This window comes from Cariama cristata, unplaced genomic scaffold, assembly GCF_000690535.1.
Source record: "Cariama cristata isolate BGI_N322 unplaced genomic scaffold, ASM69053v1 scaffold9377, whole genome shotgun sequence".
Lineage (NCBI taxonomy): Eukaryota > Metazoa > Chordata > Aves > Cariamiformes > Cariamidae > Cariama > Cariama cristata.
Window position 1 is genome coordinate 49,879 of NW_009624919.1, and position 17,274 is coordinate 67,152.

Sequence of the window (17,274 nt, forward strand, 5' to 3'; positions counted from 1 at the left end):
ATATCATGAAAATAAATTATCTCAGTAATATAATAATTTGAAATTGGCACTAATCACAGAGAGGTATAATTCTCAGGCAGTAGGGACCAATTATATGAAAGTACATTCCACTGCCACAGAAGACGGAGCACATGTTTTTTGTGCTGGACAAAATCTAATCAATTTAGAGCAGTTTAGATGCAGTTTATCCATTCTGTTTGGACCGTTACTATTTCCAATTCCTACCAGACAGATCCTCTCATTATAAAGCAAAAAGAAAAGCGCTAAAGTTGAGGTTTCAGATCTCTGGAGACCCCTCAGGTTAAGAAATTTTGCAGGCCCAGATACAAGACTAAACATTAGCACTTGTTTGCTGAAAAGAACAGTAAATGATGGCAAATGGAAGCAGTCTGCATACCCTGATGGAATTACACGTTAGACATGACTTGCATTCATTTTCTTGTATCCGTGTAGTCACAAGCCCTACAGTGCATGTGTTCAGCTGTCTTGGCCAGGATCAGTTGCCTGTGACATGGAGGACACGGGATGCTGGCTACAAAGTCATCCCTACATGTCTTGGATTTCTCTTGGTTCGTGACAACAGCTGTGTTTTTTGACAAGTTTTTGGTACTCTTTAGGAGCCAACCGATTCTCATGGTGTGGTCTTTTCCCTCAGAAGCTTGCTGACTTCCGCCTGTGTTAATCTTAGACGACATTACTGCTCTTTGTCTCCGTTTCCTCGCTGCGGGTAGGCTTGTGGCTTCTAGCCTGCTTTCCTGTTGGCAGAGGTGATGTGCTGTTGCTTTGCTGCAGATCTCCAACTGGCTGGTCATCAGATCAATCTTAACACTTCTGTTACAAAGCTCTACAGAAAAGGAAGAGCTACAGTAGAGAAAAATCTTTGGAATTCTTTAGCAGCTGTATTTCATTATTATAAGCACCTTCTGAGACAGAAACTTTTTCATAGTGGTAGGACTATGAGTAGTCCTGCAAAGGGATGTCTGTATCATCTCTTCTCCCAAAAGTGTAGTAGTAGTCTCTTGTCCAAAATCAAAAGTTAGAAGTAGAATAGCTAAAAATAGCAAATACCATTGTTGAAGTTTCATTATCTGCTTAAGCACAGTCTTCCATGCATTGAATTAACTTTAATTATCTGTTTTCCTTGGTGCATCTATTTGCAAACTGATCTCAAAGGACTGAAGTAAAGACCAACGTTCATGTAAACCTAATGTGGAAATGTATTTCCTTTTTAAACTTTGAAATTACCAAAACTGTTCAAATGAGAAAAAGTATTTGCTGCTTTGTTTCATACTTGATATTTACTTGGCTTTTTTTATTTTTTTATTTTTATTGCTAGTTTGCTCACCTAGTTAATAAATGGAAAGTGGAGGAGATTACAAATAAGCCACTGTGTCTGTGCAAATAGGATTAATATGCAGTTGACTTTGAAACTGGTGCATTGACACCATGTTTGTGTTCTTTTGTGGGTTTTGAGGTTTTTTTTGTTTTTATTTGTGTGAAACAATTGGGTTGAAACAGTTTAGCTGTGGATTGAGAGAATTACTTACACAGGAAGGCTATTTTAGTTCAAGTAGAAAATGAATCAAGCTTGTTATTTGCAGCAATACCAAAGGATGTCAAGTTAGCATTAGGAAGAGGAGAATTTTTCTCCCAATGGCATCGTGCAGGGTTCCACTGCTCAGTGTTCTGAGACTAATTAATCAGTAAGGGTGTCTAATTAAAAAGATGACTGTTCACCAGCTGCCACAGCAGGTTGGTTAATGGACTGAAACATTAGAGTATTTTTGTAGCAAATATTTCTCTTCAGAATGCTGCATCTGTTTGTCCTAACTGAAAACGGGGGAGTTTTATGCTTCTACATAGCTAGGAGTAACTTGTATGTTCTCTGCTCAGCGGCGAGTGACCCGTTTCATCGGAGCTCTGGTCACAGATGCAAGGGCATCAAGAGTAGTATGTAACATGTTGGTTTCTTCTTGCAGCAATTTTTTGAAATATGTCTATGCAGTGTAGCATTCTCATATTTCCAAATAGACTACTGTCCTGGACTTCAGCCAAAACCCGTACGACTACCATCTTTTCTTTTGACATGTGTGCTTATGGCAAATAACCTAAGGAAAATGATAAAGGTCCCCATTTTTGCAGGGCAACATCTCGAAATCTTTGAAGATGATACCTTGCCCAATTTGTGATTACAAATATTTGAAACGCAGCACGCCTGTCTTTTTGCACTGAACAGATTTCCCAGCAATAAAAGTTAAAAAGTTTCAGAAATGCTGATCTCTTATATTTTTGTTGTTCTAGTTTTTTCTTTGCATCTTTATTTATTCCCTCTACTAATTAGGAATGGTCTCCCTTAACTTGTAGAGAGATGAGATATCAAGAATGGCATAGCTATGCGCTTATCAATTATAAAAGATCATATTATATAAGGATCAATTACCATTATAAAGAAATTGTGTTTTTTTTCAATGGACTAAAAAGCGAGATGACTAATGCCTGGTTTACTGCTTTTTGAATTAGATACTTGGATATTAAGCAAAATAATTCTAGAGGAACTGATAACTTCGAGATGTATGTGCAACTTTTCCACTATCATGTTTCTTTTATATTCAGTATCTATAGGCAGTTCCCTAAGTTTTACTTTTCTGCACCTTTTCTGAAAGGGTAAGGACAGGATGACTGTTACTTAACTCTTCTCTTAAACGGAGATTGTTCGTTTCATGGCAAGTAGATTCTTGATATTTTTATAATTTAATGTGGTTTGTGGAGAAAGATCAGGTTGTCTGCTGGTTGGATTGATAAGATGCCTCATTTTTGGTATAAGTTGAGCTTTTAGTGCTGACAGTTACAGTCTTCTACTTATTTGAATTATTTTAGTGGTGCTTCATACTGTGGAAAAATGAAGTGTATATGAACTGAAAATACTTACTAGAAATTAGTAAAAAATACTGCCTCTGAAGAGCAGAAGTTGACAGAATTTTAATTCTTTCAATAGCTTCATTTAAATTCAGACTTCAGATAAAAGGTTTAGTTTATTATGAATGTACAGGGATACCTAGTTTCATAGTAAATGTTAGTATTACTCTTACGAACTCAGGAATAAAATGTCCCTAAGGTGAATTTAATTTGCCAAGTTTTGATTCATTTAGAGCTCATCTGGAGAAAATCTTTCAATTTTGTGTGCACAAAAGGGAAAATCTTATGCTCAGTCTTCATCTTCAAAGAAATTCTTCAATTTAATGACAGCTCTTTTCAGGGAAAAAAAGGAGTAGCATCCATTAATAATTTTTATTTTTATGTCATCTTAATTTTAACTTTTATGCATGATATTTAAGGTGGAGAATAACGCCAATAATATTTTTTTCAAGGCCTGCATAAAATTATAAAAAGTTCTACCACATAAAGAGTTTTCCTGCAGTTTCTTTTCTGTACATAACCACTTATGATAACGCTGAAATGACACTCACAGTACAACTCCTGGCTCTTGAGGCGCTGTATGACCTACCGGCTCTCAAAGTCACATAAATCGACACATTTGTTGTGAAGTGTAGAGTGCAAATGAGATTTGCGTTTGCCCTCTTGGAGACCGCATTCTGTTTTGTTTGTGTGAATTTATAATCCGTTATCTGCAAAAACTGGGGAGCGTAGTTGCCCATCATTTCAAATGAAATGGTAAAACCTTGGGTGATTTCAGTATTATGGCCTGAATAGGTTTAAATTATGGTTACTGGAAGAATTTATATTAAAATTGATAGTCTCCTAGACTCGGGATATATGTATATCGATGCAGATAAAAAGTGTTTTGTTAGGTAGGATGGAGCGGGGATGTCTCAGTGTCTCGCTGTTTCTTTAGAGTAGAGTGTGCGGTAATAGCTGGTAGTTCTGGTAAGTGCTTAGCACCTCAGAGCTCGTTTTAAATTCCATGATACTGCTTTCTAGATAAAACATTAATAGGCATCCTAGTTTAATTTGTATATTGGTTTGTTAATAGGTGTTCAGTTTTCCTGTAGCAGTAATGATGTGGATGCTGAAAGAGCAGCTATAGTAAGAAGATGTTTGAAACGATGGTATTCTACACCACTGAGTTAAACTGGATCGTTTCGGAAGTTCTCGGCAGCGTGTGCTGTCTTTATGTAATGCATATTCATTCTGCGTGCATGCATCTCTTGCAGCATCGGGCACCGCTTAGATGAAGCAGAGTGTTATGTATGTGGACCGCTGCAAGAGAGCTGCAATTCCTGAGACCATAATTTGTCTTTAAACAATGAACCTTCTTGTGGTATTACTCTTTCATCTAAAATTCACTTCTTAACCGGCCTCTGCTTTCAAACAGAGGTTGCATAACTGGCATTCAGGAGGCTGCATTACTCAGGGGCTGGAGCTGCTGAAGGTGAGAGGAAGAGACAAAGCATCGGGTTCTGTACCTTACTGTAATGGAGCAGTTAGTATGAGAGGAATTATCCGTATAGCATCCACGTTCTGGAAATCAGAAGTCCGCACTCAAAATCAGAGTAATTGGATTTTAAATGTCTTGTTTGTAAGGCTAATTGACATCTGTTGTTGCACATGTAAATAAACAGTAACATTAGTCTTCAAAAGAATTTGAAGCCAGCCTAAGTCTGACTTTGAAATAAGAAGGGCATTTGTGTGTGGCTGGGTTGCTGAACTTCCATGTTGGCACGTGTGAGTGGCTGGTGTATGCGGATGCAGTGACTCTACCTAAAACCAACTGTGTCTCTTGAAAATCTGAATTACTAGCTGTAACTGTATTTGGAATGATTTGTGTCTGAATTTAAACCTGAGGGCTACTTCCTTGTAGGTTCTGTTGTGTGATTTGGAAAGGTTGTTTCAAACCATCAGGAACTGCTTTCTCGAAAAGCCCTATCTGAGGTCCTGTGCTTGCTTACAGGGGAAAAAGATGAAGAAGTCAGTTTTCAAAACAAACAGTATTTCCTGTGACTATCTCATGAAAGGTAATGTTTCAGAAATCTTAAATACGTTTATTTAAGAGAGCAAACCAACTTTTCCTGACTGTTAATAGCTGGTTTCAATATGTTAATGATTGAGGCTATAAAAATTAAACAGTGAGCTCTAAATGCTTAGAGAGGAAAACTGGGAATCAAAGGATCTGAAAGTATACTTTATATCTAGCTTTTTTAATTTCTCCAAAGAATCATAGTTGGGGTTTAAAGTCTCTTAAAATGCCGTGGTTGACAACAGTACTGGTGGTCTACATTTTATTAAAGCTTGTTTTGCCATGGCAGTGTGCAGGTAGCAATGGGCAATTCACAATAACTGAAATAGTAACAAAACCCAGAAAGGCTTGAGCTGCATGTGTAGAAAAATGAAAGCACACATAAGTGATGAATACATCACTTCAATTCAAACTGGAATTTAATATAGGGGTGAAGTCTGATACTCACTTTAATTTATGTGTGACTTCTTTATGATAAAACCCCAAATGACAGCATTATTTGTATGTTCTTTAGGAAACTCTTCCTAGGGGCTGAGCTACTATTGAGTACGTTTTACAGTAATGACTTCAGAAGAGATGAGAGACCTGTAGATCTTCTTTACAGCCTGTATCTGTGAAACATTTTTTTTTTTCCCCTTTGTAGTGATGAGTGTGCTTATACCAATTAAGAGTAATTTCCCCTATCAGCAAGCAAGTTTGCAGCTGCTGAGGTAAACTAGCCAAAAGATCAATTGCAGCCTGCTAGTGCATATATTCTTTCTAATAATCTTTTATGTCGGTTCCTGTGGACATACCCAAATATTTTGGCAGCTAAGAATTTTTTTTTTTCTTGTGAATTTTCATCAGTTGTTTTTTAAACTGACAGCTGAATATTGATGATGGGGAGCGTCATGTATTTTAATCATATGCTGCCTGTGACAAAGCCGTCTTCGTATGGCTGGTTTGTCTCAAAAGCAATCCAGTTTCAAAATACAGCGTTTTTGTGGCTAGGTAGTACAATACACAGCCTGAATCTAAAAACTAAATCGTCGTATGGGAGGGGTTCAGTTTCAGGCTGTGCCTTATCCAGGCTGCATGCTTGCCAGAAGAGGTTTATTTTCCTGCGTGTTCCGTCTTTTCTTTATGCTCTATCTAGCGATTCCAAGGCTGATACATCATAGTAATTTGTAGATTTTTATTTAGAAAACTTCCTTGCCCTCATTTCTCTGTTAGCGCTGTGGTGGTAAGGGGTGAGACGAGGGCATATAGCTGGGGCAGGGCAGGAGGGCCAGCTGGGGCCAGTTTAGAGGCAGCCTTCAGAGAGCCTTAGTTAGCTGAATGTAACATTGCAGCCTGACAAAGTAAGCTTCTTGTTACCTACATGGCAAAGGAATTAGAGGTACCTTTTGGAACAATGCCACTTTTCTTTCATGAATTTGTAAATGTAATTTCAGAAAGCACTTTTGGTCTTTGTTGTCACGCTTTCCAGGATTTCCTTCACCTTTCTGTGAAAATGCTTGCTCTCAAATTCTTCTTTAATGGAAAATTGAAAATATAGAAACACACGTTAGGATAAAATGTCCCTGCAAATCTTAGAATAAATATTCTTTTGGGATGCTTTTATATATATCTGTTTGTATGTATATTCAGTGCAGAATGGCTATAGCTGATATAATAAGAAGTGTGACCCCCGGATGCTGAATGCACGCAATGGATTTACATAGCTGTCAGTTAAGTGGAGTGGTATTTGGACTGCTGCACATTTTCTTTGAGCTCGAAGACTTACATTTCAGGCAACCATGCACTTGATTAAGTTTAGAATATTATACAACAAGGAAACTAATTTCATAGAAAGCTCAGACCAGCATGTCGTTTGTCTTCGGTAGCTGGTTGAGTCAGCAACAAACCTTGAAAATATGCAGCCTGCCTCCTTTAGCCTAAGCATTTGACAGAATACTTCTAAAACGTTGATTTAAAGCCGTGATATTCATATGTCTTAAGATCTGTCTTGACTGATGAAAATTTATGTATAGTGACTGTTGTACATGGCGTTTCCTTTGCAGAAGCTGTTGACTTTGTCACGGATTCATCAGTTAACATATTTTCCTACAGTATTTGCATCTCTAGAAATACCTGTGGCTTCACATGATGCTTAAGAGGGAATGAGTTAACTGTGTTTCTAGCCTCAAGGATTAATACGGAGGCTGGGGAAGCAAAACTACAAAAATACACTTAAATTTGTCTGTGTTATCCTTGCTGCACTGCCTTGTGTGGTGTTTGAATTTCCCGAGTACATCTTTTGATTTTTGTGCTGCGATAATGAGTTAATCTGATTCTTTTCCCTTTAGTACAAGTGAAGGAGGAACCTGACTTTGATCTGTATTCCTGGCCACGCTACTCCTGCATGCTGAAAGCTCTCGTGGACTGGGCTGAGAGACTTTTCATATGGGTCAGAAAAGAGTTAGGAGTAACGCTGGGAGGATTAACTTGATTAACTGCAGTGAAGACAAAATACAAGGCACACACTGTGTTAAAATATTAGCTTACACTGGGTTGCTAGCACATGCTATGTACATGGTTCCAGTGCAAATATTTCCAGTGTAAGTCACTGTTTCTAGTCATAATTCTCTGAAGGATCTGTTAAATACTTTGCTCAGTACTAATTAAGGCTTATCTGAGTATGGGCTTTGGAACAGTTCACAGTGCACACAGTTCTGTTAATTTTTTTTTAATAGAAGTAGCAATTTTGACAAGCTGAGAAGTGCTGGATGAGAGACAGTGAGTTCTCGGAGATTGTCATGGAAGCACTTGTATAGCTAGGAGCCCTGTAATGATGATCAAGCATGTATCAGAAATTTGAGTGTGTTCTGATCTTGTAATTATAGTCAACTTTCTAATTCCATACATACAAAGGGGCAGAACTCTGCTGCTTCAGATGGGTGAATTTTGGCATTCCCTAACTTTTCAGTACTTAATTTAAAATCGTTAAGTAACATTTAGTTATATAGTCTTTCGATCATTGTGATGACTGACATAAATACTGTCCTGTTGATCTTTATTTTAATAATAAGCTGATACGTTTCCTAGATCTATGTAAGGTTGCCAGGACATTAAATAAGTGGGACAAGGTGTGTATTTCTTCCTACTGACTGTGACTAGTTTTCTGTTCACCTTGATTTCCTCCCTTGTACTCTGTAGAGTTCTCTGAAACTTGTACTAATTGTGATCTCCGAAGCAGAATCCAAAAAAATCCAACCACTACTTGTCTCTGAAGCTCCTTCTGAAAATTGAGTCATAGACGTTACATTTTAAGCCAGCAGAATGTTTGATCATTCTACTTTTGACTGCCTTTAAAATTCTAGTTGCCATAACAACTTTATTTCTTTATTTTTAGCACATCAGTTGCCATAACAATAAAATATAGCTTTTTGAATGTAACCATTTTTTCCTCATCTTTTTTGCTTTGTTTTATAAAGAACCTTCTCAAGGAGGGGAAGGAAATGTAGCAAAGCTCTTCCCCTCTGAGAACTTTGGTTAGAAAGTAAGCTGAAAAATATTTTTTTTTTTTAATCTAGCTTTATTCCATTCCTGTGGCAGAGTTTTGACTACTGAGTATTTTCATAACTTATGCAGAAAAATGAATGCAAATCTCTGTATAAAGCCTTTCTTTTGTTGAAAATTGCTGTTGGGATTTTATTTTTATGTGTTGTAGTTAGTGTATTAGAAAACCATAGCTGTTGGAGGGTCGTTTCCAGTATCTTTATTTCATTATATAGAATGGCTATAAATAAGGTATAGGCAACTCCTACTGATAGGGGAAGCGTTTTTCTTTATGCTTTTGAAAGCTGTCCCTCTTCCTGTTTGTTTGGTTGTTTTCTTTTTCCTTGCGGTAGGATTGCTTTAAAGATTACTGTGTAAGTTTTGCAGTGAGTAACTCCAGTTTTGCAATGTTGTTCTTTACCTTATCTTTCATTAAAAGTATGAGAACAAATTATGCTCAGTTTGTTCCCGCAGCAGACATTACAGACGTGCTGGGAAGAAGGGTGTTCAGGAACCACGCTGTGTGCCTTTTCAAGCCAAATTAATTCTCGTGGCCATATAAAAATGATGGCCACCAGCGTCCTACGTAAATATAGCAGGTAGGACCCAGGGCTTCCATTTCTTTCCGTATGGCCCTTCCCAGGCACATGGTCAGTTAGTCAGAGGCCAGTATTTAGTCCAGTGTGTTGATACGCCGAGTTTTGGGCAGTTATATGTGATACATCTTAAAAATACATGAATGAAGAGATTGACATTTAGCTTCAAGCCATCATTTTGAGCAGAGGTGAAAGGTTTACGTGTGAATTTCATATTGGTGAAAGAAGTTGGACTTGGACTTTTAATCTGTAGACTTGACTTCTGTATTCCCAAATAGTGTCCTTTCCAAAAGGACATGTAAATCTCAAAAATGCTGTCTTTATATTTAACCTATTTTTAGGCTGATAAAGTATATGTTTCATTTCAGTTTCTTCTTAGAGATGGCAAATAATGTCAGGTTTGATATTTCTTTTTGAAAAAAGAAAATAATTTCTCAGCTCACATAACATTTTACATGTGCCAATTTCTAGCTATAAATATAAATGTCCTCATTATCTGATACAACCAAAGTAATTTAAGACAGAATTTGCTAGTTATTGGAAGTTGAATGTATTTAGATGTTATTAATCTTGAATCATAGTTATCAGATGTGAGATGAGTTTATAAATTTTAATTAGCTAATTTTTAACTCGGGGCAGGGGGGTGGAGGGGGGAATAAAAACCACTAATTCTTGCTTTCAGGGGCATTTTCCAAACATCTGTCATTGCTGGGTTCCATGGCTGTGAGTTAGCCAGGAGTCTACCTCAACTGCTATTGTTTGCAAAAATTTCCCTCTAGGCCACTCTTGGTAGGAAGCTATTCCTGATTCTTTCTCATACATGGTTATTGATGCAAGCGTGTGCTGATAGACTCCATGCTGTAAGAGAATATAAGTGATACCTCTTCAGCAGTTCCAGCTGGGAGGAAAATTTGGTCTAAATGAAGCTGAGCTTAAAATCCATAAAAAGAAATTGTGCCACGCTTCAGTTTATAAATAGTTTTCATGCCATATCCTTTCCATGTTCATCTTTTCCATTTCTTCACAGAAGTGGTAGAGTAGTAATACTGAGTAACACTTTGTTTAAAGAGAGTCTTCTAAAATTCACAATTTCCTTCGATTGTTTTCAGCTTGATTGTTCTCAAGAAATAGTGGAATTGGATTTACTAGTCCAAATTTGGGGTCAGTACCACTTGCTCCTCAGTAGATCTTGAGCTAAAACAAACAGTAAATCTTTAGTCCTTAACTGATTTTTGTCTACACCAACAGTTGAAGCTGTGACTTACTCTCCTAAATGATCCTAGTTGTTCTGTGTTTTTCTGAGCCACCTCTTGTCTCCTGGGGAAGTACTATTTTTACAACTCTATTAAAGGAAAAGTTTAGGGTGGAATGTGCCAATTATATACGCAAATAAGAAATAAATTGCCCATGTGACTAGGCACACGTTTCCAGCCAGCCCGTCTAGATTAGACTAGATGCTCTGGGAGAATGTACTGTGACCATTTAACCGAAGCCGCAGCCATGAAAAGTGAATTTGAATCTGTTTCTGACATGCCTCTGTGAATTTGTCACATAATGGTAGCTGCCAGTTCACAGCATTTAGAAAAGAGAATTAGACTGAAGCGGGTAATTCTGAAGGTTTTAAATTATTTTTGAGAAGAAGATAAATTATGCACATGAATGTTCTCTGTGTTGTAGCTTTCAGCACAGATTAAAAGTAAGTTGCCAAAGGTTACGGTGAGGAGTTTTTTGCCATACAGGTTTGCCGTTGTGACATTCCGAAGTATGGTGCTGAGGTGGAGAAGGATTTGGAGGCGCATGGAGCATTGGTCATACGGCAGTTGATGGATGTGTGGCGTTGGCATTGAGTTCTGAGGAATGCTTTGAGGATGAAGTCGAGGTGATGCTCGGGGGAGAATTTGAAGAAATAATACTGGGCACAACTTGGGTGGGTTGGTTGGTTTGTTTTTAAAAGGCAATGAAGAATGAAAGTTACATTTGCATGCACTTCAACTTTATTCTTTGATGGATCCAAACTTGTGATTTTGATTTTGAAAGACTGACAGATGTATATGGTTTTGATCCTTGTGTTCGTATCTTACTAGTTGCTTTTGCACAGGCCTTAGAAGTTGGCTTCCTAATCAAGGCTACAATAAATTATTCATCATTTGAACTCGTTACATCAAAATTGCTTGCCTTTTAAAAGGTCATGCTGTAGTTTAAGAGAACTCTTTGGCTTGCAGTGTGTGAAAAATCAAAGTAGGTGACCACAGTGTTTGTGATTTTTTTTTTTTTTTTTTTTTTTTTGGTAGCCCTAAAATCTCTTATTCTACCTCTACTGAAACAGAATTACTGCTGACACCAAGGGAGCTTATGCTTCTGCCAAGTCAGCTGGAATCCTTTTGAACATGCGCTTTCTTGGTGCCCAGTTTTGATAGGCTTTTAGAATACCAGTATCTGTGGAATGTAATTCCTGGCTTGACATGGACAAAAGTATCAGTAAAAACACAACTATGTCAAAACATCCCTCTAAAAAGTTTAAATGAACACGGTATTAAAATAATCTTTTAAGTACTGTTTTGAAATATGAAAAATTATTTCCACAGGAAAAGAAAGAGTAATATTACCAGCACTCCTCAGACTATTCTCTACATTTCAGTATTTCTTCATTTGCAGTTCTCTTAATTGCTGTCTTTCGTCCTGTGATTTAACAGGTGAAAATTTTAATTGTCTCTTGAAAGCAGTGTAATTAATAGCTAGTTCACTTCCATTCACTCTACTGCACTTCCATGCAGAGAAACTATGCATTATGTTAGGACAGCAGCATGGATAGGGCATGGGTTTGTTATGGTACTTGAAATGCAGAGGGACAATTTTGAACAAAATGCATGTTCTTTTAGATTGTCAGTATGCTTTCACAAATCACCAGCTAAACATTAGTCTCGTAATCAAAAGCAGGAGCTAAAGGAAAAGCAATGCAAGTAACAGGGCTCTCCGTCGGGATGCCTGAAGCAGTGGTAGGAAGTAAGCCTGTATTCTTTTGCTGGTATACCTTTTTGGTTTTAAACTACTGCTAGTTTAAGAGCAGGTGGATTAGTTTTACTGGCAGATGCATGAAACTCTCTGAGGGCACATGTTTAATTGTTTGCTTTTCATACCTTCCTAAGACATTTTTCTTGGTTTTCTAATGTCCGTTTTCGTTCATTCTGGAGCATTTCTTATCATCTGTGGTCAGTTAGTAAATAGCATCCTTCCGTAGCTTAAGTACTGTTTGTTTAAAGCAAATGCTATGTTTAATTCCTGAAAAATGCCTAATTATCACCATTAATTAGTCTTCACAGCATTTCCCTGAAGTAAATTCCCTTCTTGATAGATAGTTTATTACACGGTGTTTCATTACTATTGATTCGAGGCACAGAAGTTTGGTGGTATTTGTTGCTCCGACTTGAGCCTGTAAAGTGAATTCCATTTGTCATAGGAGCATCGATATAATCTTGAGGGAAGCTCCTCCTGAAGAAAAATGTTCTTTGATGTAAAAATCAGAAAAGTAACCATCTAATCCATGAGATCGCAGGTAGTAATGTGTAAAGGGAGATTGTAGCAATTTACTCCAAAAACTTGCTTAATATTTATTAAATACATGAATAACATTAGTAGCTAATTTAAAAGTTTCAAACGTTAGAAGTGTTCAATGTAATTGCTGAATAACAGCGTGACAGGACTGCACAATAAACTTGAAAATGTAAATGCCCATCTTTTTCTGCTGATCCACCACAACACATGGAAAAAACCTGTTTTTTGCCAATTTCTTGTTCTGCATCACAGCATCCTAATTACCTAACATTTACATGATACTGGCTAATATTTGCCTCATTGGAAGCAGCATTGGAAAAGGGCTGGAGCTGTGAGTCCAGCAGAGGAGCAGGCTGAAGCAGAGCCTGCTGGAGTAGCAGTAAAAGGAGAAGGGATCATTAGCTCCCTTCCACATCCCTCACATGCCTTGACCTTTTAGAAAGTTACTGTACCTTTCCAGCCTCTCACCTGAACTCCCCCTACCCTCCACTCCAAATTGTATGAGCCCCTTCCTTCTTCCCACCTTACAGAACCTGCTCTGCTGCTGTTACCAAATCCAATTTCGCCTCTAATGTGGGAAAAGGCTTATATGGGCTTTGGGGATTTTTTTTTTTTTCCTGTAACAATGAGGTAAGTGCTCCACAAGAGCATCTGCATTTAAAAAATGTAGCTGTGTAACTCGTATCACTTGATCTTCTTTGCAGTCACAGGGGTATGTGGGCGATAGCATTGTAAAATGATTTATGGCATTCTTTACCATCATGGGGTGGGAGAGAAAAGGAAAGGAAACGGATCTGTGATGGCAAAACTGATAAATGAGACTATCAGGTGGAGAAATACTTCACAGGTTTAAACTTTCTACAAGATACGGTAGCTTCCTTGAGAACTAACACTTTTGGGTTTCTACTGCTGGCCCAAGTGTGTTTAGTCTTGATGAGGATGAAGACAAACCACAAGAAGAAGAATTTGGAGCTGATACTGGGAGTCACAGTGAGAGTGGTCAGACATTGGAACAGAGGCCCATGCAAGCTGTGAAAACTCCATCCTTGGAGATGTCCACAGCTCAGCTGGATGTAGGACCCAGCACAACCTGGCCTAAATTTGGCATTGGACCTGACTTTAAAGCTGGTCCTGCTTTGAGCAGGGTGTTGGACCAGATGATATCCAGAGGTGCCTTCCAACATAAAGTGCTTAAGAAGTCTAACATTGTTCTGAGAAAAAATAATGGTTTTATACATAGCTATGTGTACCTCTTATATCTTACGTTATATGCCTGTACTCAGGTGAAAATTCCTGTGTGTTCTGTGTAAGCCAGAGCTCTTCACGGCAGTTTTTAAAATAGACAACTGTAGTGGGTGGATTTTTGGAAGAGGCTTTATATTTGAAATAACAAATAAAATTGATTTCTGCCTTAAGTACAGTGCCAATATGACTTCAGAGAGCAACTTCAAATGCTAGTCTGATGTAAAAAAAACAAACAAAAAAATCCCCACAAACAAAAACCCAACCATGTTCACACATACAAAATTTAAGGCAACTACTGATTTTTCTTCCTCCTCTCCCTCTTCAAGCTGTAGGACAAGCTGCAAGCTTTATAGAACAGAATTTTTCAGGAGGCATTAAAAACAAAACCAGCGTATCCATATGATGTGGTGGACAAGTAAGTGCCAGAGGTAGTTAAGATAAAACAAACTAAAGAACCACCTTTGTTCTCTAGGCTAAGGAGAAAGTGGATAAAAGAAAATAATACTTAAATGAAAAAAAAAAAAAGAGTTGGGCAGAAGAAGAGAAGGAGGTGATATGTATAGCATCATTGTCATTGAGGTCTGCATCTAAGTAAATAACTACTAAGTTCCTCATCCCACACTCTCAGCTGCATCTCCCTGCTCTAATCAAGGTCTTTTAAAAAGATTTTACAGAAATTATTGTTGTCCATTTAATCCAGCTGACCATCCAATATTTTAACAAAGAGAGTCCTGAAAGACTTCAAACTAGAAATGAGTGGTGCGACTTGAGATGCTGCTTTGTGCACTGCAGGAATTGCTTCTGTCAGTCCTGTTGTTGCCTTACCAAAAAAGATTTAGAAAAAGAATATTCCTAATCCTTCTGAAGAGAAGAAATGAGTAATAGATTTTTTCCTTGCTTGGAGCTTCTGTATCTGCCTCTGTATGGACTTTTTCTGTCTAAGCAGCTTTCTGTGGTTCCCTTACAGGGTCGCACACATCACCACTGCTTTCACAGGCTTTCTTTTGTCAGACAAAGCTCGAGCTCCTACCACATCTCCTCTTTTCTCAGCAGGATCAGATGGTGTGAGTCTTCTGTTTTGGATGGTAACTTCTGTTGTTTCTAGCTGATGTAATTTATACAGAAGGTGTGGAATTGCTCCTTCTATTCAGCCTGAAGAAGAGTGCTCTGTCCTTCTGCTGGACGTAAGCAGCTACAGAATTTATGCACCGTGTAAAATACTGCCCTGGTGACAGCCATTAAAATTCTTCCAAAACAACCGTTTTCTCTTTTTCACTTCCTGTTCTTTACATGCAAATAAAAAAAATAAATCCTGAAGCACATTTTGTTTAAAACTGTGCCAGAGTCCCTAATGTGTCTCTAATCTACAGATAGAAAACTTTTTCCATATAGCTTTTTAATGTGCTGCGTCTGACATAACATTCCAGTATTGCCACATCTTGTAAAATTCTGTCTGTGATTGCATAGGTTTGTCAGGACTAGCTGATTTCTGCTGTAATCTTCACTTGCCTCCTAATATACGTAAAATACAGTACGAGTTAGCGCAGGCAGTCTGTTGCAGTTTGGACTGCTGCTTCTTAGAAAATGCCACTGGGACTTGGGCTCCGGGAGTAGCTGAGGTGATGAAGCCACTGGCAGCTTGCAGCATGACTACTTTCTTTTTTTGTGTTGTCGTGGAAATACAAGCAGGCTTCCTTCACTAAGAAAGAAATCAAACTTCCTTCTTTTTCAATCTCTTTGTCGCTTTAATTATAATTTATGAAAGGGAAGCATTTTACCTGCATTGAAAACCAACCAGCAGAGGTTGCCATTGATTTTTCTGTTACCTCTTACCTGCTTAGCAGTATCCAGATTTCTCGGACAAGACCTGAAATATTTGGCTGACACAAGTGCTCGTTCTCGGAGTTCGGCACTCTCTGCGCTCGGAAATGGGTGCTGCGGTTTTATACAGCGGCTGGCTCTGACCTGTGAGCAAGGTGACTCAGCGGTCCCCGTAACATTTGGAAGCTTCAGTAGTTACCAACGTTCAAATCTGTACTGAGCAGAATGCACTGAGCCTGTGGGTTCTGTGGTCCACTTAATGCTGGGCTTTACCTTTGCTTACCTAATGTGTCTTTGAGGCTTTCTGCCATCTATTTTAAGATGTCTTGGCCCTTTACATCCCCGGCCCAGGGAGGGGAGGCTGAAGGACTGGTTGCTGCCATGCCCGTGCACACCGCTGTTTGTTCTCCTCCCCCACAGGAGGAGTGGGAAGAGGAGGAATAAAAATTGCTTCCTATTGTTCCACCCGTGGTACGGATAGCTATGGCTTAAAGCTGTACTCGGGGACTAAATTTAGTCATTAAATCTGTTGTCGCAGCCATTTTTACAGTCCTGAGGTATCGGAGTGATTTTAATTTTTTCTTAAATCCTCCGATGGAAGAATTTGGAATTATTGCGCAGCGTTATCGCAAACCACTCTTACGCTGCCGCGTGCTATGCTGCTTCACATTTCGACAGACTTGTCATTCAGCCTTGAATATTTGCTCCAGGCTATACTCGAAATACAAGATGTTAACCCAGGAGCAGCTTCTTAAAATTGTGCCTGTGGTTTGCCTTGGAACGAAAAGAATTTAAATCGCTGTAGTTTCTAACGACTTAGTTTGTTAAAGCCTCCGACGCTGTTCTTGACACATGTCTTTTGCTGATCTTTAGCCCAAAATACTGTTCCATGGTTGGTATTTTGGTCTCTGAATTTACTGCTCCTCTCTGTGTCTAAGGACGTATGGAGCGTCTATGTAAGATAACTTTGATGATTGTACTTCTGTTACTGGCTTTATTTTTAGGAAGCGAAGAGTAAACAGAAGTTCTGAGTCCTTAATCAGGGAATAACAGCATCCATTTGCATGAATAGAGAGATCAGTTAATTGGGTTAAAAAGTCCGTGCTTTGAAAAATCATGCGTTACGCACGAGTATTTGTATTTAAACTGGTGTTTGCAATCAGTTGAAGCAGTTAAAAACTGGTACGGTATTAAAACCAGTTGCGGATGAGTTTTAAAATAAATCTACCTTAGGTATGAAAACAATTAATTTTTAGGGGACTGTAATTTTGTTTTTTAAGCAAGCCAAGAAAATTTGTGTTGAACTATGGCAAGCAGTTTACCAAGCTGAACATTTGCAGGTGATGTGCCAAAGCTGCATGTGAAATTCGTAATCGGAGACTAACTTTTACTAAACGTTTTTAGTTGGGCAACGATGGCGGTTTCTAAAATTATAGATAGCTATAAACGATTCGGTGGGTTGGAGCCGATTTATATGTCTGGGGTTTGGGGTGTGTGTCCTGTAAACTTCACTTCAGTGGTTTGCCGGCGCTGACCGGTTTGAAGGAGGAGGTCACCAGACTTTTC

The 17,274-nt window shown here is 38.4% G+C and overlaps 1 protein-coding gene across 1 annotated transcript in view; it reads left to right on the plus strand.

Moving 5' to 3' along the window:
• LOC104164142 (rab GTPase-activating protein 1-like) overlaps positions 1–10,937 on the plus strand; it is a 57,008-nt gene extending 46,071 nt beyond the window's left edge. The window contains exon 13 of the mRNA XM_009703379.1: positions 10,830–10,937. Within this exon, the coding sequence (XP_009701681.1) occupies positions 10,830–10,937 (108 nt within the window). The remainder of the gene's footprint in view (positions 1–10,829) is intronic.
• Positions 10,938–17,274: the final 6,337 nt, after the last annotated feature.